The sequence below is a fragment of the Ursus arctos genome, unplaced genomic scaffold (assembly GCF_023065955.2).
Source record: "Ursus arctos isolate Adak ecotype North America unplaced genomic scaffold, UrsArc2.0 scaffold_17, whole genome shotgun sequence".
Lineage (NCBI taxonomy): Eukaryota > Metazoa > Chordata > Mammalia > Carnivora > Ursidae > Ursus > Ursus arctos.
The window spans coordinates 42,683,003-42,707,488 of record NW_026622841.1 but is presented as its reverse complement, the minus strand read 5'-3'; the positions used below and the strand labels follow the sequence as shown (position 1 = coordinate 42,707,488).

The window sequence follows — 24,486 nt, the reverse complement described above, 5'->3', positions numbered from 1 at the left end:
CAGGGATGATCTACTGTCATAAATGAAAACAATGCAACTTCATTTTAAAATACGCATTATCATCTTTATCTCTAACTCCATTCTCTGGCCCACTGGGACTGTTCTTTACTTAATACTTGACTAGAGTTGAAAGTGTTCTCCTTCTCTAAAAAATTGGAACAATATATATTCACCAGATGGTGTCTCCATAGTCTACCTTAGTAAGCCTTCTAATTAATATATCTTTTTCTAAACAATGATTTATGAAGCACTTTTTCTGTGAGAATTCTGTATTTTTTGCTGTATTGTTTTTTTTTTTAATATCAAGAGTTCCTTGACTAGAAAAGGGGTCTTTCTTCTGATTAGTTAAAATTCTTCAAATTAAATAGAGTTTTTATATAAAACCTGTGGAATACACTTGGTCATTTTTTCCTGTTTTTCTGGTCAGGAAATTGGGTCCTTGAAAAAAATCAAGGGCAAATAGATAATTGATGATATTGGGAACTTGCCTCCTGATATTTGCCTCTATTATCATATCACCATATATTTTTAATATTCTTTGCCAACCCAAATAGCCAAATTCAGCTTTGATCTTACTGGCCATGTTATATGAATTTGAGACGTGTTTCCAAGCTCAGGATCGAGAGACATATGCTTTGAATTATTTTTCCCAAATGGCTAAGCTTACCAGGCTATGCATATTCTTTTCTGACTTATTCCTGGCTTATCAAGAAGAGCATCATATTTGAAATTACAGCCATGGTTGCAATCAGAGTCGAACAACTTTCTCCCCAAAAGAAGCTAAGTCGACTCTGGGACAATATTTATTCTATAGTCTTAGCCCCATTAACTATATGCTCTCCTGAGCAACTCACTAAACTGACTTAGTTTAAGCTTTGGAACATGATTGACTCACTTATATAATGAAATGCAAACCACTTAGGAGTGTGTGTGTTGATCCAGATACACAGAGCAAAGCCATTTCAATAAAGTAATAACAGTAAGTGGAATCATAGACACAAAATTGGAAAGCACTTTAGGAATGATCAAACTCTTCATGAATCTCTTATCACCATTCCTTACAGGTGACGGCCCAACCTCTGTACACTTTTACTAACATAATCTCATTCTTTCCGGTCCTGGAGAGGTTTCCTTGTTAGGAAGTTATTTCTTATCCTGAATAAAAATTCACTCTGTAACTTTCAGCTTAGTCCAAGATTCCATACAGAAAGCATTAACCAATCTTAACCAATCTTAACCAGAAAGGGAGGGTCCTGGAAGTCCCTGTTGTAACGGGTAATATTTTTCTCTACGATATTTTTTCTATCTTCTTTGGTTTCCAACATGATTTGTGCAACAAGATGGAGTCGATTGAAAGAGTCCCAGAACTAACACTGATCTCCCTGGCGGGGAGATGGACCTGTTATAAACAGGAGGGTGTGGGAGCATGGTCTAATTCAGCAGGCAGGACACAGAATCTGAGCAGAATGAACACCAAGTGATACAAAGAAGTCCTGGCAGGACTTCAGAAGCTGGGATGCCCATGACACTCTTGGTGTCTGAAGATGCATATATTCAGACAAGCCTCACAAACTGAAGGTAATGCTATTTGTGACTACATTGGCAAAGGTTAGATCCCAATTCAGGAAACTCAGACTATCTTTACAAACACAGATTTTGTGAGGGCTGAATTTGTGTTCTTTGAAGTGATGAGTCTCGAAAATTTCCCCACTAATTTAAGCACTGTCGATTAGCTATCTCTGACTTCACTTTCCCATAGAAAGTTTCCTTCACATTCTCATAAAAATCAGACACACTTTCAAACTGTGAATCAGTTGAGGGAGATCAGCTCCATTTTAATGAAAGGAGTTTCCTCATAACCCTGGTGACTAGTATTCCCTGCAAAGACCTTGTTGCCTTAAAAAGATTTCCCAATTGTTGAAAAGTATTTTATCAAGCTAGAAATTCAACAGTATCAAAATGAGTAGCATTTCGATTTGAAAAGAAAGGTTAGGATGATGAGACCTGGGAAAGAATGAGTCAGGGAACCAGGGTTCTTGTCCTGCCTTTGTCTCTAGCTCTTTGTGTCACCTTTGGTCACGCAGAATATTAGAGTCCATGAATACAGAGGGAACTTAAAGAGGCATCTGGTTTACCACTGTGGCCAATTTAGCTTTCTCTCAAACTATAAAGTTTCTTTAAGCCAGTACCTATAGGATCATAACAACAACATTTTAGAAACAGTATAAATAATCTTCCCCCAAGGAGCAATTATGGAGGTAATCACATCTGTGAGGAGAACAGACATTTTCTTGCCTTCACATTTTTTTTTTTTTTTGTATTAATGATCAGGCTTTAGAAGAATGCAAATAACATTTAAGAGGGAAGTCGTACAGGTAGTACATTGCTCAGTTGTCTGAGATGAATACTAAGGTTGGGAAGGAGAAAAGGGATAGGGACATAGGTTGTTTACACAATTTTTGATTAATTCATATTTTTATCTTCTACTGACTCCACGCATTACAAACAAACAAACAAATTTTGTCTTGCTACCAGACAAAAAAAATGCAGTGAAAAGAAGATAGCGGTCAGGAACAATGTGTCTTTTCGTTGGCAGCTCTCACATATCATAGAATAATGGGTTGGTGGATACTTGGGAAGGGTGGTAGGCACAGGTGTATATGCCAAATTAGAATTCTCTAGGATTACTGGCAATTTTAAAGCACTGGAAGCTGGAAGATTGCCCTTATGCAAAGATTTACTTGGTAAATGAAATTTCATCTTACCTCAGGACTTTAAGCTAAAAGCCAAGTAATAACAATATGGAAATTTAAAAACTTATTTTTGTATTAGTCAGCAAATATTGGCCCCTACTATGCACGATGGTTCTGGGTTAAAACATCATTCACTTCTGGGTATATACTAAAAGTTAGGAATAGAATAATTCTTAAAATCCCTCTGAAATGTAAAGTTTCTTTTTGGTTAAGTAGTCAACACTGTCCTGAAAAACATCAACTCCACAAATGGTTTTAAGAAAGAGAATTAAGATTCATAGATATTTGGGAAAATAAAATGGTTGTCAACTGCTACAACCTGAATTTTTTTTAACAACTTGAAATTTTTGAAGTCAGTGGTTGTAAAACTTACCTTTTAATAGGTAACAATGGAAAAAATCACATTCTATCTTATCTTCTTTAGAACAGAATGACAGAATGAGGACATGATTGATGTGAAAGTGAAAAAGCTAAATGTATTAATTTATTTTAATCAATTTAATAACAATCAATTGTAGGACCATAAACTATTACTTTTTAATGTGAGTTTTTGGATATTAAGCTGCAAATAGATTTTTTAAAAGTGAAAGTAAAAAGGAAATAATTGGAACTAATTAGTCCAAATCTTACCTGAAGTTGCTTTTTGTTCTCTTTTCTTCTCCACTCTCCCTGAAATGAGAAGTGGCAGGTCAGTTGCAGAGTGTTCATGAGAACAAGACATAACTAAGAGGAAACTCCAGTTTATGGCAATTTCCAAACGCAATCACTGTTTCAGCTGTGTCCACCATGCTTCTAGAGATGACTGGGAACAGTTGAAAGGGGTGAAAAATGCTCTCAAACCAATTTATGCAAGTCAAAAATAAATGAGGATGCATTAAATATGCTATTGGGTTTTTAAAATCTTGTTAGTAAGAGTAATTACTCAAACAATAAACTTACAAGGTATAAATCCCCACAGAATGAACTGTGGGGATAAACACCCAAATAAAATAAGACCAAGGCCTCTTACAACCTACCTGGGAAGATAAAGGACAGAAAATACAATATGAAATGGGATGTGCCCCAAAAGGTACAACATATTTAAAGAATATGAGAGGATAAAGTGATTATTTTAAGAAATGAAGGGATGCCTACGAAGTTATGGAGAAAATGATATTTGATTTGGACCTTGAAAGATACATGTGATCAGGGAAATCTGAAATAGGGAAAGTATTGATTCTTGGCAAAAGAAATAGTATGGGCTATGTAGTACAAGGCCTTTTGAGCAAGAGCCATGTTTAAAGCTTGCTTCAGGAACTATAGTTTTGCATAGGAAGAGGGCTATTCTAGAGTTCAGGTAAGAGGTAATGGATGGAGTATGGCAATGGGAATGGGGAGGCAGGAAGGCAGGACTTACAAGGCCCAAGGATTTACAAAATGTAAAGTGCAAGGGAAAAGGAAAGGTCAAGATGAGTGGTTTTATAGGTGACTTTGGACATGGTGGTATAATTTGGGGGAAATGGTAAAAACGTGATGGGGGCATGGGGATGACGAGTTCAGTTTTAGACTTAACTGAGTTTAAAGTGTTACAGGGACATGGAGCTTGGGACAGAGATTGGAATCAAAATTACAATGTGGAAAAGGTCCATCTTAAGAAGACAACTGGGGCTGAGGCGGGGAATGGGAACATAAAGGCAGGCAGCACAGACGGCTGGGGTGAAGAGAGTAGCCAAGAGAACAAAACTGCTACTTCTACTTTGTGAGGTAGGACCACGAGAAGACAGAAGAAGCAGAGATCCACAGACATCCACAGAGCCCAGAGCCGTGTGCCACAGACAATCTGAGGAAGTATGGTGGGTACCCACAGCCCCCGAATCTGCTGGGTTCACACGGTTATTGCTCTCCTGAGAGAGAGCGGGTTTAGCAGAGCAGGGGTGGGGAACACAAGAGACGCTGTGCCAGCCTGAAGAGTAGTGAGCGGTGAGGAACATGAGGTTGAGGAAGTGGTTTCCTGTTCATGAAATTTGGCAGCCCGCAAATGAATGAGACAGGGCGACACCCTAAGCGGGAGCAAACCCCCACTTCTGCTAGGCTATGGGCCACTTCGGCGTGCTTACCGGCTTAGATTAGAAACTCTGCCCCGGGGCACTGGTGTGTGGAAACTCCACTGTGGAGGTGAGAGCCTTGGTTTTGTGATGGGTAAGCGCGGGCGCCCTTCTGGCCATCACGTTCGCGTCAGCTTTCAACATTTCACGGATGGAGCTAGTTAGGGCGAGTTTATGCAACGCATGCAAGCTGCATGTAAACTTTATCCAAGTTTTCCTACCAGCTCTTCCTATCTTTTAAAATCTTAAAATATAAGGTGGAGAATGTACAACCTTTCTCTCATGCAGCCGCCAAAAGCGTAGAATGCATCTAACTGGCATCTTGATTAATGGCACAATCTATTCATTTGGGTGATTTCCAGAGGTCTTGTTTGATACGATTTATTTCAGTGATTTAAACAGATAAATGACATGAAAAGTCCATTTAAAGGCTTCATTCGTTACCAAGCGTGACGGTGACGGGGTACCCCCTCATGTAAGTTTTTTATCAGGCAAACCACTGTTTACTATTTGATTACAAATTTTGGTGTACTAGACACCTCAAACATTTCTACAAATTTTTAAAAATGTTATTTAAAGTCCTGAATTATAAAATGTTTAAAGACAAACATCTCTTTGGGATGTCTTTAGTTTGAATGAATCATAAATCCTGCAAGTTGACAATGAAAGTACTGCAGATCAATAATATGGTATGGTAGTGAGCCCCCAAGATGCTCCAAATGACCCTTGTCATTTCTCCTCCTGGTAATTGTGTCCTTGTGGGGTCCCCTCCCACACTGATTAAGACTGACTTGTGTAATGAATGGGATTTTGCAGAAATGAGGGAATGTGATTCCCAAGGTTGGGACTTAAGAACCACCGTGGCTTCCATCCTGCTGTCTTGGATCACTCTCTCTGAGGGAAGCCACATAATATGTTATGGGGACACTCAAGGAGGCCTATGGCGAGGCCCATGTGACAAGGAACCCAGGCCTCCTGCCAGCTATCAGCATCAACTTGCCAGGCACACGAGCCGTCTGTCTGCCAGCCTCAGTCAAAACTTCCAACGGCTGCGGCTCTGGCTGACACCTTGACTGCAATTGCATGGGAGGCCCTGCCCCAGAACCGTCTGGTTAGCCGCACCAGAGAAACTGTGTGAGTTGATAAATGTTTACTGTTGGCTTCAGCTGCTAAGTTTTGGGTAAATTGTTATACAGTAATAGATCATTTTATTATGGAAGTCTGGGTTAATTTATCACTTAATACACCAACAGGGATGATAGTGTGGCAAATCAATCAGTCTCCCTGACTTTCTCTCTGTAAAGTGGGGATCAGAATCTGCTTATCTGGAATGCGGTGAGGAGTAAATAATTCCATATGCAGAGCTAGCAAGAAATGGAGGAAACTCACACAAGATATTGGGGTTTGATGTTTCAGAAGGGAGGCTGGAAGGCGTTGCTGTAGTATCTTTTCACTGAGACCTTAAACAGTCCTCCACCCCTGTGTTACAGGCAAGGAATCTGTGAACTGTAGAGTGCTATATAAATGTTACTTATTAGTTTTATTATGCTGTTAGTTCTGTTATAGGAATCGATTTAGATTTTTATTCTTAGTTACATATATACTAGACTGTAAGTTAGGAAAATAAAAACTAGATAAATAAGACAATATGATATAGATTAAGGGCCACAGAATACACTGCTTAACTGGAGATGACCCTCTACATTTCTTGTTGAGTTCCTTCGTCTTGCTCCGAATGATGGTGATCTTGTCCCTCATTCTCTCAGTGTCCACCTTCATAGAAGGAGATGGTTCCAAGACCCATATTTCTAGCTCCAACAACTACTGAGATTTTAGACCTCTTGGAAATCTCTATCTGTATTTTCTACTGCACTGCAACACATACCCTTAACTTCAATCATTGTATTTCCCTGCAAAACTGCTCATCTTTTAGAGTTGCCCTTCAGTGTCTTAGGTCCCCGAGCACGAAGCCTCAGAGTCACTGGCTTCTCCCTTTCACTCAACGTCCATGAGTAATACGACCTTCAGGCCACTCCATTCTCTCTCCACGGGGCCCTTGGATCTACACTCTCCTTTCTCACAGCCCCAGCCCTAGTTCACAAACGTGATATGAACTTTCTTCCTCGGGTTGTTTCCTACATGCTCCTACCTGACTTTGTTGATTTTAGGGATGGCTTTTCTGTCCTTGAGTCAGATCGCTACTAAGGATTAAGATCCACATGCCCGAATGTGAAATTCATGCCCCTGGAAGATTTGGCCACAATCGACCTTCTCTACCATCCCTCAAGCACCATACACAACACTGACCAGTTATGACAAGAATCCCACCGCCCATCCCAACTCCCTGCGCAAGCTGTTCCTGCTTCTTGGAATGTCCTGACATGTCAGTCCTGCCTATCAAAAATCTGTTCATCCTTCAGAGCTGAGTCAGATGCCAGCCCTTCTGTGAAGCTTTCTGCTTTGTGCCACCCCCAACTCTCTACTTGCTAGAGAACCACCCTTCTGCTATGCTCGTTTACTTCTTCATACCTCAGCCACAGCACTGACTCCACTGTTTGGCTCATGATTGGTTGCAAGTTTGTTTCCCCAACTGGACTGTGGCCTCCTTTAGGGAAAGAGGTGTGTGTAACCTAGGCCTCTCTGTCTCCGCATGCCTCACAGAGCCTTGAACACAAATGCTTGGGACTGAGTCACCATATCAACTGTGAAATGTCCCAGCCCTCCCTAAAATGCTAGGGAACAGGAGGTAAATTTTAGTCCTGCTAACACGGAGTGCAAGTACAACCAAGACCAGAGCTTTTACCAGGTATTTACATTACAACAGACACCCTGGAAAACTATTACATTAGAAAAGTGGTGATAAAATAACAGAGAGGCTTTCAGAATAATGAACATGCATTTTTCCCTCATTGTGCTTTATTTGATCACAGATTCTAGTTTCAAAACAAAACGTTAATGTATGGTTTGCACCTTACTTCTCTTTAAACCTGGATGCAGCACTCCTCCTATGAGAATAAAAATGGACGGTAATTTCATAAAAATGGAATTTGTAGGGTGAAACTTTTCTTCTGAGAAAATGTATTTAATTGAACATTAAAATTCCACCTGTCATGACCACTTATTTATATAAATTGAGCATTGATATTTTTAAAAGCTATTTTAGACTTGAGGTTGTTGATATTGTTCCATGGAGGAACATTAAATATATATCAATTTATAGCACATTTCTCTACCTCAGTACGGAAGCCGTATCTTAATCAAAATGATGGTTTCTGATCTTTTAAAACCACAGGCACATAAATGGCAATCCAGTGATGCCTCGCCAATAATGTGGAGGGGTGTTTGTCTGGCAACTCAGTATTTTATGTCACTTCTAATGGAAAGGAAATTTTGTACATATTTACATAAATATATACATATACACATATGGTGTGTATATGCACGTGTGTATGTATATGTCTGTATGTGCATATATATATACACACATGTACATACACATGCCTTACACCCATGTATATGTGATACATATAAACTGTATTTTCACACTCAGATATAGTCTTCTCTCTGAAATACACTCTTTCTTCTACCTGCTTCCATCTTTGTATAATAAAGTCTGTCATGGAATCTTATCAAGCTTCCCTCACTGCACTACCAATTTCTCAGTAGCCAATTCCGAGTTTGCGTTCCCTCGCAGGCATTTTATCTGCCCTGCGCTGAGAGGTATGATTAATCACATCCCGTTGCTAGGATACCTGCGACTGTTCATTTACGTCCGATGTTGCTTTGGCAAAATGCACTATGAAGAAGGCATAGAATCATGACAAGGAAAATTACTGTGCACATGCTACTTATTTTGAAAAAGGTGGCGGGGTGGGGGTGAAGGAGAGAAACGTAACCACCAGATAATATAATGCTAACTCCCATGAATTTTTTCATACCACTTCTGTTTCACCTGGATTTTAATGGAAAAACACTGTCAGATTTTTTGGATAATGAGAATCTGTAGTACTCCTATGCTTTTGAGTTAACATGAAAAGTAGAAGGCGGTAGGGCTTTAATTCTGTTTATCTTCTAGGGTCTAAGGGAGGAAGGGGTTTTAAAATCTACTGACTTCAAATGCCTTAATTACAGACAAGGTTAAGGAGGTTACCATGCTAGTTGATTTGCTGAGCGAATCTAAAACCCAGGCCACCACTGCCATGTTTAGCTATTTTAATGCAAGACTTAAGAACAAAGTAGTCCTCAGAATGTGCTTTTGGGTAGTAAGAAGAGAAATGCCTTTATCAATATCAAGCTACTGCTGATTTGGGAACGAATATACCAAAGATTCCTGCTTACTGATTGTAATGAGAGAGAATATGAATACACGAAGTCCACCTAAATGCAAAGTTTCCTTAGTCAGTCTCTTCCCATGGAAAACAGCATGATTTAGTGGAAGGAACAGGGACTTTGGAGTTAGATGGCCAACTTCCCATCTTCACCACAGGTACCTACGAGCTATGAGACTCTAGGATGAAGCATTGAGATCTTCTCATTACAGGCTTCTTTTTGTTCTTCATCCTCCTTCCCCCACCCCCACCCCAAACCCACCTCCTTTTCCTTCCTTCCCTACCTTCCTTTCCTGTCTCTCCTTCTCTCTCTCTCTAATGGATGTGTGTGTGTTCACAAGACACAGACATACACAAGATCTCCCCCTCCATCTCTCTGTGATATTCCAACTGAAAACAGAAACAATTGGAATTTGACTTCGATTATCATTTCTAAGTGATACTACCAGAGTGCTAGTATTATAATCATGCTAGTAATAGTAGCTAATGTTTATTAAGCGAAGTTTATATGCTTGTCATTTTTATCATATGGATTAACTCATTTTCTTCTCACAGTATTATGAGGTTTTACAAATATGCCCATTTTTGGGTAAGAGAACAGCAAAAATGGCTTAAATAACTTTGACAAAGCATTATCTACTAAGTAGCAAATAACAAGAAGACAAAAAATAGTTGGGTCAGAGGGTAGGAAGAGTAAAAATTGGGATATCCATAAATTATATACAATCAGTCCCTAGGTTTTGAGGGTTGCCTGAATAAATTATTCTGTTAAAAACAATTCAGCAGATTTTTTTCACTCGCTGTTTATTATTTATCAAGTGATTTGTTTGAATGCTCAATGGCTTATTCTAACTGCTAAGTACCTAATCACAATGTTTCAGGAGTAGGATGCCAAAAAGACCTTCAGACTGTATTTTTTTAGTAGTTTAGCATTTATTTAGTAACTTACTATGAGTTGGGCACTCTAATGACACCTAAATATTATTTAATTAAATCTTTGCAATAACTCCTTGAAATAGACGATAATTACTTCCGTTTGACAGTGGAGAAAGTAGGCTTGGAATTTTTTTTGTAATAGTCACAAGATTCTGGTGAGTGAATGGCAGGGTTGGAATACGAGCACAGAGATTTTGACCTTTTCTGAGCTCCCTGGCTGTGGTAATGAGGGTGGTTCCATAGAGTGGAGAAGAGCTCAGTTCTGTAGCTCTTGCCACTTAAATCAACGGGCACATGATTTAATCTCTCTAAATCATACCGTATTCATCTGGAAACGAGGCTAGGAGTAGTTCCCACTTGACAGGGTCATTGTGAGGGTTACATAAAATGATACATTTAATAATAACCCTCAATATCTTGAGTACATGATGCAGTCACATGTATAATGCCCTCAGCTCAGTGCTCAGGACACAGCAACATAGAGTACCGCTGGGTACTTCTCTTCCTAAACATACCATGTCAGGTGGTCCCTAGTAACATATGATAATACTTCATATACTCAAGGTCAAAGGCTACATTTGTACACATTTTATAAAGTTCAGGCTTTGAGAGTTTCTTGATACGTTTATCATAACTTCTCTCTCTTGTTTTCCCTTAGAATTTTTAAGAAAGAAGTGGCTTTCCATTTTAGACAATTCCTTTCTTTTCTCCTTCATGTCCTCACTCTTTCCAAATATAACTTGGTTCGATGAAACACAATTTACATTGCAAACCTCTCTGCAGTTGGGTGAAATTGATATGATCTTAGAATCCAGGGTTTGTGGTTTAATCCCTGCCTGCATTTTGTAGTGACCAGTAGCTATGGAATTGTCCAGTCTGATATGTTCTAAATGAAAGGGAGAGCTTTTCTAGAAATCATAAGAGCTCATTGCCAGTACTTACTCCTTGCAACAAATGGTAGGGCCTTGAATAAGTACCTTGACTCTTCCAAGATCCAATGGTCCTTTCAGCTATATAGTACAGTAGATACTATACTCCAAAAGAAATCATAGAAACAGGGCTGTGAGGGGATTTTAAGTCCTGCAGAGCAGGAAACAGAGAAGCTTAACTAGGCCAATTTAAAGACCAATTGGTCTAGGGGCGCCTGGGTGGCACAGTGGTTAAGCGTCTGCCTTCGGCTCAGGGCGTGATCCCGGCGTTATGGGATCGAGCCCCACATCAGGCTCCTCCACTATGAGCCTGCTTCTTCCTCTCCCACTCCCCCTGCTTGTGTTCCCTCTCTCACTGGCTGTCTCTATCTCTGTCGAATAAATAAATAAAATATTTAAAAAAAAAAAAAATAAAGACCAATTGGTCTAAAGTGGTCTATAGAGGACTGCAGAAGCTGCATCGTTTCTGTTTGGTTAATAGTACGAAAAGGCTGCGGTGTTGGTTGTATCATCTATGCCTGGATTTATGCTGATGTTAAAATGCGCCTCAGCAGACAACAGTGATGAACTTCTGTATGGTTGTGGATCCTCACCCCCTCCTGCAGGTTTAGATAAACTCCACTTGCTCTCCTGTCTGCTTCTATTTGGTCAGTTGATACGCTGCTAGGATGCTTTTGCAGAGAGAGCCATTACGAGCACGCTGCACGCTGTGAGCTCCAGACAGTGTGTACTGAGCTGCAGAGACTGGCCCTTCAGAAACATATCGCTACAGCTAGAGCTAGGCCTCCAAGGTTGACCATCTGCCGTGGCAGAGCTGACACTCCATCTGCACTCCCCAGCCCTGGGGTCTGCATCCGTCCTAGCCAGTAGAAAGCCTAAGAGGAACCGGACGCTCAAAGCTTTTTCCTGCGCTGACCCCTCTGCAAAGACATGGTAAAACCAGTATGAGGAACAGCAGTTTTATGTTGTCTTGGAAAGTCTCAAGCACAGAATTTCTTCCCACTTAGATCCACCTGACAAGCACATAATTAATGTGACAAGCAACCATTCCTTTTGGATTCCCCACATTGGTCTGGGTGAATTAAATCTTAGAGCAAACCTTTTGATATTCAGAACCTCATTCTGAGCGAGCCATTTTTGGCAGAGAAGTTTTTTGGAAGACCTTTAGATGTTGAAGTCAGATTGGGGAAAAAAAAAATACCCAGTGACTGCCAGGTCTTAAATCTCTCTGCAAAATGGGAATGCTAGTTTTAGTAACGTATGCTTTACCTACTGACGAAAGCGGAGATGCACGTGTTTATATTCTCCATTGTGCAAGAGCATGTTTTTAGTAAGTTCAGTGTGAACAATTATTTTCAAACGACATAATATTCTAGATGTCCCTTGAAAGTTCATTACGCAAAAGAAACAGGAATGGATTATTCTGTAAAATAAAAAATCTTTTCATAATGTGTTTATTCAATCCCGTGTTAGAAAAAAAATGACCATATGTTAAGAGGTGGAGTTGAATTCCCTTCCTGTGGAATCTGCCCAGGCCTTAGTAACTTGCATAACAAATTCAGTATGCTAGAAATTGCCCGTTTTTAGGCATTGAGACCATTTGGGCCTTGAGAATCAGGTAGCTCCCGTCCCCTGCACCTGACTACTTGCTCTGGGAGAAGCTGGCCACGATGTTAGAAGTCAGACCGCCCTGAGACCACCATGCTGTGAGGAAGCTCAAGCTAGCCACACACGGAGGCTACAGGCAAAGAGAGCTGCCTGAACGGAACCAGACCAGCAACTAGCTGTCCTTGCCATCCCAATCCTGGCGCCAGATGTGTGTGAATGAACAAACCATCTGGAAGTGGATCCTTCGGCTCCAGCCACCTCAGCAGATGCCATGAGGATTAGGGACCAACTGCATGGCTGAACCTTTTCCAAATTCCTAACCCATAATGCTGCAAGCAAAATAAATGTCTGCTTTATATCATTAAGTTTTGGCATGCACCCATATGCAGCAATAGAGAATACAAACAACTCCTTTTTCTGTTTTCATTGTGAGAATATTTACTGATATATATCTATCAATATAAACCAATATATATTACTATCTTCCCCCCCTAGGAATGCATAGCTCTCCTAGATTCTTTCTTTCCTAGGATGCTTTAATCAGCTATACCTATAAATATGTTCTATTACCCAGCACTTTAGCACGTACCCTTATTCCATGTCATGAAAAAGAATAAAATCTGTTATTATCAGGAGTGTGGCTACAGCATGACCTATGTAGATGAACACATAGTTTGGATTTCTAAGAGTGTTACAATAGCAACGTGTGTCCAGGTTACCAGTCAAAAGGAAAGGAAGCAGAGTCTTGCCAGAGAACAAGCATCTTAGAACTTGCAAAGCATCAACGGGGGTATCCATTCAAAACAACAACATGTAAATCTTCACCCAGGCTTCAAAAAGCTCCCCGCTTATGATTAGGATGATACGGAAGCCCTCTGAACTGAAACACTGAAAAGATTCAATAGCAATTTCTGCTAAATAATTAAAAATTACCTTCTTTTCCCTGGGTAGATTTACTTTTAAAAGATAAATTAGTGGAATCTATATTGAATTAAGAGCATTAATATTATTTAGGGTTAATTTTCTGTATGAAAGCAACAAGGGGAAACATTTCATTACAGAAGGTAATGATATGAATCCAATCAGAATCTATGCTTGTGAAGTCAGAGTTTGTTCACTTTAAATGGCAATTTATTTGGCTAACAGACACACAGCTTTTCATCTGGAGGAAATAACCACATTTCATTGCTCTCTCCCCCATGCTCTTAATCATCACCTCATTAGCTCACGGAGAAAGCTGATGGAGGCCAGAGGTGAGCTGGATTTTATTCTTTGAGATGTCAGCATGGTTTTCATTTCCACTAGCCCTAAGTTTTTCCTTTTTTTTTTTTTTTTTAATCTTTAAAAAATCCTCATCATACTCATGTTTTCCTTCACATTGACCAGCATCAAAGGTTTGGGCCTTAGACATTGGGGAAGCTCTTATTTCACAGGCTAAAGGAAGAAAATAAGGAAAGTGTGCTTAGATCAGTGGGTATTGATTTACTGCTTTCAGGCATTGCAATGTTCTTTGTAATCTTGTAAAACTATCCTCTGAAAACCTGGCCGACTCCCCGAGTTTACTAGAAAAGTTGTTAATTATCTAGTACATTTTATGTGTAGGAGAAGAGGCTCTGCAGCATTCGGATACTTAGGAGAAAGCACCAAGCAAATGTTGTTGAGGGCCTATTACCTGACAGGTGGAAAAGGAGGCATTTTACATCTGCAGTGTGACTGACTGCAGAGAGTCAACGAGAAATTCACAGTCAAGGGCAGGGCTGCAGAGTCTGCAGACTGGCTCAATGGATGAGGCCTCCAGTGGTGGCTGGAACGCGGCCTTTATCTCACAACAGAGACAGAGTGGGGGATACTCAGGAGGGAAAAGAAATAAAGATCGGAACACCTAAGGCAATAAGCTATTTTCTGGCAAACTCTTACTGGTGTTCAGTGTGTGAGATGCTGATTTCAGAAAAACCAAACCACGCACTGACCCAGTGCAGGGAGGGGCTCCTTGTGAGGCAGCCCGACTGCCCAGAGAGACAGGAAGAGGAGCCCCTGAGTGGGTGGGTGTACGTGAGCACAGGAAGGGAGGGGGAACACTGAGAAGACTCTCCCAACCGTCATGCCCCCTGGAAGCCTAGATCTGCACAAGCCTGAGTCTGGTGTTCCGGGGGAGAGGGAGTAACTTTCCAGCTTTATTGGCCGAGGCAGACATAGCTGAGTGCCTACCCCATAGTCATTTCTCCCTCATTCCATGCTGGTACCCAATGCTCCTCTCACAAGACACCAATGAAATACGACTGATGTAAACCAGTCACTGTGGTCCCATTCCCCTTGCTTTAGGTGGTTGTTGTTGCTGTTGTTGTTGTTTAAATTTTATTTTTTTGATAGAGAGAGACACAGCGAGAGAGGGAACACAAGCAGGGGGAGTGGGAGAGGGAGAAGCAGGCTTCCCGCTGATGTGGGGCTTGATCCCAGGATCCCTGGCCCTGGGATCATGACCTGAGCTGAAGGCAGACACTTAACGACTGAGCCATGCAGGCATCCCGTAGGTGGTTGTTTGGCATTTCTGGCCAATGACATGAATTCTGTGGGAGAATTTCATCAAAAGGTTTTCCTTGCCAATAAAAAGAGACAGATGGGAGAAAACATCTCCTTTTCTTTCAGTGGATGTAGTCACATCTGGGTGTGATGCCTGGAACATGAGGATGAAGCCAAGATTCGGCACGGATGACCCAAGGGCACACACCCCAGGAGAATGTCACTGACGCTCTGAGCTACCATTGACCCACCGCACCTCAGGATTTCTTGTTATGGGTTATTTAACACCCCCCGCCCTTTTTAAAAGCTAGACCTTTTAGTTACTTGCCGCTGAAAGCATCCTATATTCCACACAGTCCAACCGCAAAATAGTATTATTCTATGCCAAATAAACTGAGAATACTAAATAATTATTTAGCTAAATGTGCTTTGCTAAATAAACTAAAAATTAAACCTGAAAGAATGGTTTTAAGATGGTCCCAGGAACTGTGGGGTCGAGACCATTCCCCAGCCAGGGGCTGCATTTAGAAGGGCCACTCTTGCCATCTTCCAGACACATCACCTCCATCTAGGGTGAGGAGGGCCAGGGTGTTTGCCCTTTCTTACCTAGACCATGCACTGAGTACTTGGGATACCAGAATTCTCTGGCCAATCAGCCCTGAGGCCATGCGGGGTCTGTATGGGCCTTCTTCCCAGATCAGATCTCTAGAGGCAGGTGCACCAGACCAGACTGCACTGTTGGTACGAGGCATTACAGGGTGTTCAAAGGACACCTGAGGCTTGGATGTGTGTGCAGACTGGTCCCAGTGCATGAACATGAGGCTCCTCACAGTGCAGGAGGGGATGTGATGGAGGTAGAAAGAGAAGGTGGCCTATACTCGTTCTCTTGTCCCAGCCCTAGCGATTATGGGGGCAGGTCTGCCATGACACACATACCAAAGGTTGCCCAGAAACGACGGGCATGCATATACTGCTTAACAGGATTCTCACACTAGTTCAAGGAAAAGAAGGGGGAGGTGTTTTATCCATAGTTTATAAATGAGGTAACAACAGAGGCTCAGAGAGGTGACCTTGTCTAAGATTACTCAGTGTTAGATTCTGGATTTGAACCCAGAACTTTCAAATATCTTATTGTTTACCACATATACTCCCTCAGATTTTCTGTGATGGCGGCTTCTTTTCTGTATGAAATTGAGAGACACAGATTGATTTAAGTTCTCCTTTTTATTTGTGCAGTCTCCGGTGTCCTACCTCAAAAACACTTAGCAATGCTTACCCTGAAAAGGCAAAATACAAATAAAGAAAGTTTAATCAACTTTCTTTATAAGTGAATCACTGTTAAACTTATTTGTATAATAAAAAATGGAAGAACTCATAATAAAATACTATACTGGCATAAAGTAAATAAAATGGGTCAGCGTTAGCCTTTCTTCCTCTCATGGTATTACAGGATATAGATGATCCACTGTCATTTGTAAAAAATGTTCTCTGAAGTCTTTTGAAAATGGGTCAATTCTATTCTTTTCCCTTTGTTGTGCAAAATACAAGTTTTTTTTTTTTACATAAAATTATCTGAACTGGCTGTGTAGATAGCCCCAATCTGTCACTTTGATTTTAAATTCCCCAATTCACTGTTTGCTACAGATTTAAAAAAAAAGTTGTGAGGTGATTTGCATATATATTTATATATATTTATTTATATTTGCATAAATTTGCACATATATATTTATATATATTTGTATATTATATATATATATGTGTATATATATATATATATATATTTTTTTTTTAATTTCAGTTTTGTCCTCCAGTTGAACCAACTGTATTTAAATCTGAGTGAGGGCAGTGGAGGGGAGGCCAGGAGGGTTATAGACCTTCACAGCGTTGCTTTCCATTTTTTCTGGGGGTAGCTCTGGAAGGAGGCGATGTCAATCTCACATGTGTATGACCCACTTATATACCCAGGAACACCTAAGAGATTTCTCCCATACCCCTGAAAATCTAAGGCATACTCTTTGCTTGCTATGTAATATATATATATACGTACATTTTTAACTGTTGTGACATTGCCAAATATTTTGGAAAAAAAATCAAGACTGAGTGTTAACAGCCAGGTTGATCTTAGTTCTTAAGAAGCTGGTAGGAAATCCTGGAAAAGTGATAATAGATATATACAGAAAAGAATCATTTCAAAGGGTGAAGAATAATGCTATAAAATCTAGATCACACAGTTGGAGTAGCTAAGACTTATGGTGAAACTAAATACGGTTATTAGCTTTGTCATCCTTTTCACCAGGTCAGCTCGAGGGAGCTCCCGGTTGCTGTCTCTGGCTTCCAACAGTATCCACCCATCCAGACACCTCCATGGTGAACACAGGCACATAGCACTCTGTTGCATACTATTCAGAGCAGGGACTTTTTTTTTTTTTGTAATGGAAAATACTATTTGAGCTTTAAACAGAACAGCAAGGTTATCTTCAACTCAAGATAGTTCAAACTCTAGATTTTGTTCTTGGCGTCCAAATAATGCCCCCACGGGGTGAAATATGGTTGGTGCATATTTATATTTTTTGTCATTTTGGAAATATTTGACAGAATTGCATGTGACACTGTAAACATTTGAAAGAAGTGTGGACTGCAGAGGACTCTTCTGCTAAGCTGATCATGCCTCTGGTGGTGATGGGCACCTCGTTCTCTGGCTAGCCCCCAGAGACTTTCACTTAATCCTGTATTCAATAGGACACTGCTCGGGGTGAGGTTGGCACTCACTGGTACATGCTTCACCCCACAATGCACACACAATTTGAAATAGATTGCCAGTCGCTCGGGGCAGGAGAGGAAGAGGCCAGACCTGCTGGGCTATTTGTCATCTCAAACATTTCAAGCCTTGCGTACCACCTCCCTAGCAGGGCACATGGGAATACGTATCCCCTGGCAAGATGTTTAGTTTTGGTCCATACAAATAAGGGCTCTAAAATATAAACTTGGAGGGAGAGAAAGAAGAGTCACTAGCTGCAACTTTTCTTCCTGTGTTTTAAGTGACAGAAGACTCTTCAATAAACATCTTAACATTTCATCTTGAAGGCTGAGTGAGTCCATGTCATAGACTCAAACTACATACATATTAAGGAAGTTTGCATATTAAGAACACTTCCCAGCCAGCTACATTCAGTCTGACTTAGGTCTGTTTTCAAAGGAAAGCAAGGGTGTTTGGGTGGGTGTTTTTTGTTTTTTTTTTTTTGATTCTAAAAAACCAAGAATTTTACGTTATGTTTGTCATTCTGTTATCTTTCATAACCACGATGTGAAAATACATGTGTATTAAAAGTACTAATGTCACGAGACAGAAAATTTGCTATTAAAAACAAAACAAATGGTAGCAACTTTTTTGCCTTCTAGGGAAGTGGCAGAATGCCATCTCCAGGGAAAGTGGTTCTTTAGGAAAATTCCCTGGTGGTTACAAAAGTGAGACTCCTGGGATAGTTTGAGGGAGTGTGGAGAAAAGGAAAGATGGATTTTTTGGCATAATGAGATAAGAGGAAACATGGAGCTGTTCTTTTTTTTTTTTTTTTTTTTTTTTTTTTTGAGAGGTTAAATGACCCTGAAAAAAACTAAAGGGAAAACGGTCTAGAAAGGGAGGGAGGGGCCCAGTGAATACATGAATATGTGATCAGTCGGAGCCTAAAGAAGGATACAACCAATAAGAAATCTCATTTTAGGAAATGGCCAACAAATGTTTGGAACCACAGTGACTACCTTCAATATTAAATTGTTTCCAATTCTGTGCTGAGCTGAACCCCATTCTATTAATCACCCCCATACCAACAAAAATTGGTGAGGCACCATAATGTAGGAGGGTGGCATATGAACCGTATTTGAACTGGTATGAGCTGGACAGTGTTTTGTTCTGGGAGATAAAACGTGGAGTAGGATTAAGAATTTGGCATAAATAGATGAAATAGAGGATGACCAGAAGTAATTATACGTCCCCTGGGGGACTGGGTAGAGAATAGTGGACTTTACATTGGATGAGGGAACAGTTTGTTTATTTGCATATTAAAACAATGGGGACTCAAGAAGATCTGGATCTGGGCAGAAAAATCAAAAGAGAAAAGCACTCTATAAGACTGCCATTAGTCATGTGCATGTTTTGAGTATTAATTGTTAGGACTTAACATGGTCAAGTAGAGGGAGGGCCTTCATTCAGATTCTCACTCTTTCCCTTTATAATTGTATGATCTGGGCCAATTGCTTTCTTTTTTGTATTTCCATCTCTTTGTGTTCAAGATGGAAGCAACAGGAAACTATTAGAGCTATTATAAAAATAAAAAGAAATGTTGAATATTATATTCTCAATAGATCCTGAATCTTAATTCATTACTTTTAAGCCACAGTAAAATAAAAATCAATATGATACTTTAAACCTGTCAGGATCACATTCTCCCCAATATGCCTCAATTATTCACATATCTCCTACATTCATTACGTAGTGAAGTGCCTTAACTAGTTGGGATATCATATAATTTCACATAAATCTAGTTGTCTTTTTTCATCAATTCTATCTTATTATATAATCCAAAGTATTTGGATTTCTTATGTATATTTATTTGGTTATTAAAAAGGATAATTAAAGTCGTTTCTAAAAAGATTAACTAAATAGGCCTCATTAAACTTTGTAAATAATGACTTCCAGGAAATCACCATGTTTGGTAAATATCTTCTAGTCTTACTAATGATTATTTCAAATAAAGCCTTATATTTCTATAGTGGTTTCCATTGCATGTGTATGATCTCAATTGGTCTTGATCCCTCTGATTTTTTTTTTAATTAAGACAGAATTTTCTACATTTAAAACCTTAGACTCAAGTAGTAAGACCCAATTTTCTAATTGCCTTCTTGAAAGTAAAGCGGTATCATTTGTCATTGCACTACCCGGTCAATATTTTCACAGTTAAGCCTAAGTTTCAAATTCATATACTCACCTATGGGAATGTGTGTAGTTGGTTATTTGGCTGGTAATCTGTACTGGCACGTTACCACAACAGACTTTTTTTTTTGAAATCCATTCAGCTCAATTTTGTTTAGAAGATTAAGCATCTCTTTGGAGAGCAAAATACCTAGATCAAAACTGACATTGCATTAAATTTACAGGGCGATGCTTTCTGGTTTGGTAGTTATGCTCTAATAATATTTTGTGGCAGTAACAACACACTCCTGCCTGACATTTTCCTCCTCTTTAGAAATTTAAAAAGAAAGAAAGTAAAAGGAAATAAAAAGCTTTTCTGCCACGGGTCAAAGGAATTCAACTACTAACACAATTTCGTCCATTTCCGCAGAGGGGGGATAGTACCCACGATACTTCTTTTCCATTTATCTGTTTTTAGGAAGAAATGGATTGTTTGAGTGTTTCTAGCCCAACTCCCTATTTTCATTTTTCTATGGGCCTTATGTACCCCCTGTAAAAGCAGAATTTAAAAAGGGGTCGTTACTATGAGTTTGGGGATGTTAAATCATATTTAGATTGACAGGCTATCTGATTACTCTGGGAATACCTATCCAACTTTTAGTTTATTCAAGCCTCTTTGCCCCTTCATCATTTTATTGCTACGGCATGGTATAGCTACTGAAACTCAACGTGGATTTTTTTTTTTATAATCTACGAGAAAACAAAAAGCAAGTTATAACTGTTGTGCATTATATTACTTTGGGGACTCTTTTTAAATGATCCAGTTTTCTCTCTCCTACACAGAAGACTCTCAAATGTCTCCTTCTCCAACTTTCACTGCCTACTCCCCTCTCTCCAGCCTCAGTCATATCCCTACAAGGGATAATAGTGAAATGATGACAAAATCCTATGTGGAGGACAAATATTTTGTGGAAATTAATCTGGAGAAAATAAGAGGAATAAGGAGAGGCAGGGATAATTTCTTTATGAAATACAATTCCAATCACTTAATCCTTAAATGGTTCTTGACCGAAGGCAGACCATCTAAATGCCAAAGGGCTCCTTCTTAGCAGCTTCTTGGCAATATTTACCATAGTTGATGAAATGGTTTAAGTTAGTAAGAGAACATACACGAAGCAGGTTGACGTTGCTGGCCTGGGTGCTCACGTGTGTAACCTGTTACAAAGATACAGCCTTGACACTCTGCCCCACAGATAGGTCAGTCTGCTTGTCCAGATGTTCAGCCTCACTTGGATCCAAACCCAGAAGGATGAGATCCAGGGGGTCTCACCAACCCACCCTGGCAGAGAGGGACAGCTCTTTTCCTAACAGACGTAATAGGCTTTGTTGCTCCGGCCCAAGACTTGACAGAAGACTCTAGTCTGGTTTAGGGACTTAAAGCGACTGATGGAATTAGTGGCTGGTAGTTTTCCCTAGGAAGAGCACTTACTGCTCTCTTTCTGTGTGAGAGGTTCAACCCGACTCGGCCGAGATTCCAGCAACCCAACGTATGGAGGACAAGTGGATTGTCATTACCTAGGAACTCGCCAGATGTGAACAATCCCAGATCACACTCCAGGAACTACAGAATGCAAATCGTCATTTTAGCTAGATCTAATTTGTATGCACACTGAAGTTTAAGAAGCACTGGCTTAAGTCACCAGGTGAGTAACTCAGAAATAGCACCTGGGCCTCCTGTCACTGGCACTGGGAACTCTGTGCTTGTAGGTGAGTATCTAACTGGACGAGAAGCTAGAATTCACACCACCGTGTCTCACTATGTTCTGAGAAATCCAACCAGCAGTGTCTTGGCAGAGCCAGAGCGTGAGTATTTGAAGGTCATGACCTGCCAGTTGGAGGGCAGACCTGCTTGAGAGATTTCCCATGATCTCTGGAGACTGCCACAGCCTGACAATGACATCACTGCTGGGTCAATGAGTCAGGCTAGCACCTGGGTAGCGGGTTCCACCACAGCCATTCCCCGTTCCTCCCTCTGCCACCCTCCTCCCCAGGGAGCTGTTTGTGGCTTCTGAAATTTAGCATATCTTTAAGCAGTTTTTTACTGACTTTTCATGACTAAATCTATTTTGTCCAGGATAGCGAGCAGTCTATCACCCCTTCTATCTCTCTGGGTTCACATTTATTATCTCATTGTTTCTCATCTTTTTCCAATCTCCGTTGTGCTCACAACTCTGAGGAAGATACAGGTATAACTCATCCTTGGTAAGTGGAAACTGAGCCTGACCTGTGACACAGAACCACTTGTCTCACCTCAGCTAGCCTATCTGGCGACAGAGTTAAGACCAGAACACAGATACTCATATTTTATCCTAGCACTTTTGAATATGACACCAAGCTGTTTACCATTCACTTCAAATGTGGGAAAGTTGATGAGACTAACATCCTTAAGTTACAAAGCATTGGAAGCAATTTTCTCCCAAGAGGTGTGTGATTCTGGAAACTGTATTTTATTTTGCTGGCTTAGCATGAAGGATGTTTTCTCCACTCATTTCATTTTCTCTTTCATTATTTACTCCAAGTAACTGAATCCACGTGTCTACTATCTATTCAGTAACCGACAGAGTCTTTAATGGCTGGTATGTGTTTTGTTGTTTTTTTTTTTTAAGATTTTATTTATTTATTTGACAGAGAGAGACAGCCAGCGAGAGAGGGAACACAAGCAGGGGGAGTGAGAGAGGAAGAAGCAGGCTCCTAGCACAGAAGCCTGATGTGGGGCTCGATCCCATAACGCCGGGATCACGCCCTGAGGCAAAGGCAGATGCTTAACAACTGTGCCACCCAGGCACCCCTGGTGTGTGTTTTTAAACAAAGACAAAACTATAAAACTGTTTTCCGGTTAATGCCAGTGATTTATGACAAATTAGCATTTAGAAATTAGTGGGGGGGGGGGTAAAGTGTTTGTGTGTTCTTTGTAGAGTCGAACAAAATGGAATCTGTAAATGTTATCCTTTCTGTGTCTGACAAATTATGACTTTCTTTGGGAGAGGATGACCACAAAAGATACTCACCCTCTTGACCTTGTTCCCGGCTGCCCAAACCTTGACACTGACATAGAGCTATCAGCCTGCCTCTGGTAATAGGATTGGGTGGTTTGTGTCCTGATGCTGGTATTCGATTTGGACAAAACATAGACAATAGGTTCTGTGCCTAGCTTTTCATAAGCAACCATTATTACAGTCCGTTTTCTAAAATATTGCTGAGGTTAGAAGACAGCACATCAATATATATGACTTAATATATATTAAATCCCAATATAAGATAAACAATATGAATATATAATAATCTATAATTTAGATATAAGAATATGACGAATACATAATTTATATAATTACATATATTATATATGTTCCCTAATATCTATAATATATATAAATCATATATTTATATATGGAGAGTGCAGCAACATATAAGACCTGACAGCTGTAAAAACAGTCATTGAATAGGAGTAATAAAAGTAATTCTTTAAAGAAAATGTTTCCCCACCACAGTTTTGTTTGTTTGTTTTTTTAAAGCTAGGAAGTATAGACTGCGGACCATTAACAAATAAAAATAAAGGCCCCCAAATTGGTGCAGCAGCTGCCTCCCTGACTACCATATATTTCAGGTCTTATAAGAGGTGGTTTTTGTCTTTTTTCCTCTGAGACATTTCAGTAGTTGCAAGGACTTATGATTGTCACACTCAGTTGACAAACCTGTCCAACCAGATAGCAAACACACGAAATTTCCACTGCTTTAGGAAGGCAAAGTACTCAACACACACACACACACACACACACACACACACACACACACACACACGGAAAAAGAAATCCTTATTTCCAGAAGGATATCAAAGAAGGAAGGCTAAAACAAACTGTGGGCTGCCAACTGGTCTTATCTAAAGGTATCATTCATTCTCCTACTTGGCCTCTGATTCAATGTTGGGAAAATACTTTCCATCTGACTCCAAATGGTCTGAAGTTACAGATTTATTTCACTTATCCTTTTGTAGGTAAAATTCATGTGATCACAGATTACTGGACTGTGACAACATGTAAAATTAGTCAATACTAGGAATGCTTTTTTGTTTATAACAGAACTTACAAATCTCACTTACTAGGTGTCAGTTACTTACAGTGACGTATCTCTTCCACATACATATTCACACAAGGACAAAACTTCTTGTGCCTCCTATTATAGATGGAAAACATTCTTCTCAATGTACAGAGTAAGAATGACTTACTAAAATTAATCACCAAACAAATAGTTAAAGGTCTGCCATTTTTAGGGATTTCTTATGGTACCTACAAGATTGTCATGGATGCCTGAATCCAGGGAGCAAATTATTAAATTCCAAAAGATCAAACAATTTTAACACATGTG

General features: G+C 40.0%; 1 protein-coding gene across 3 annotated transcripts in view; it reads right to left on the bottom strand.

Annotated features, from left to right (window-relative positions):
- The window catches only part of CHST9 (carbohydrate sulfotransferase 9), a 224,153-nt gene that overhangs the window by 119,313 nt on the left and 80,354 nt on the right, over nt 1-24,486 (bottom strand). For all 3 annotated transcript variants that reach the window (XM_026496140.4, XM_057313165.1, XM_057313164.1), the window contains exon 3: nt 3,384-3,422. In XM_026496140.4, coding sequence (XP_026351925.3) covers nt 3,384-3,422 — 39 coding nt within the window. The remainder of the gene's footprint in view (nt 1-3,383; nt 3,423-24,486) is intronic.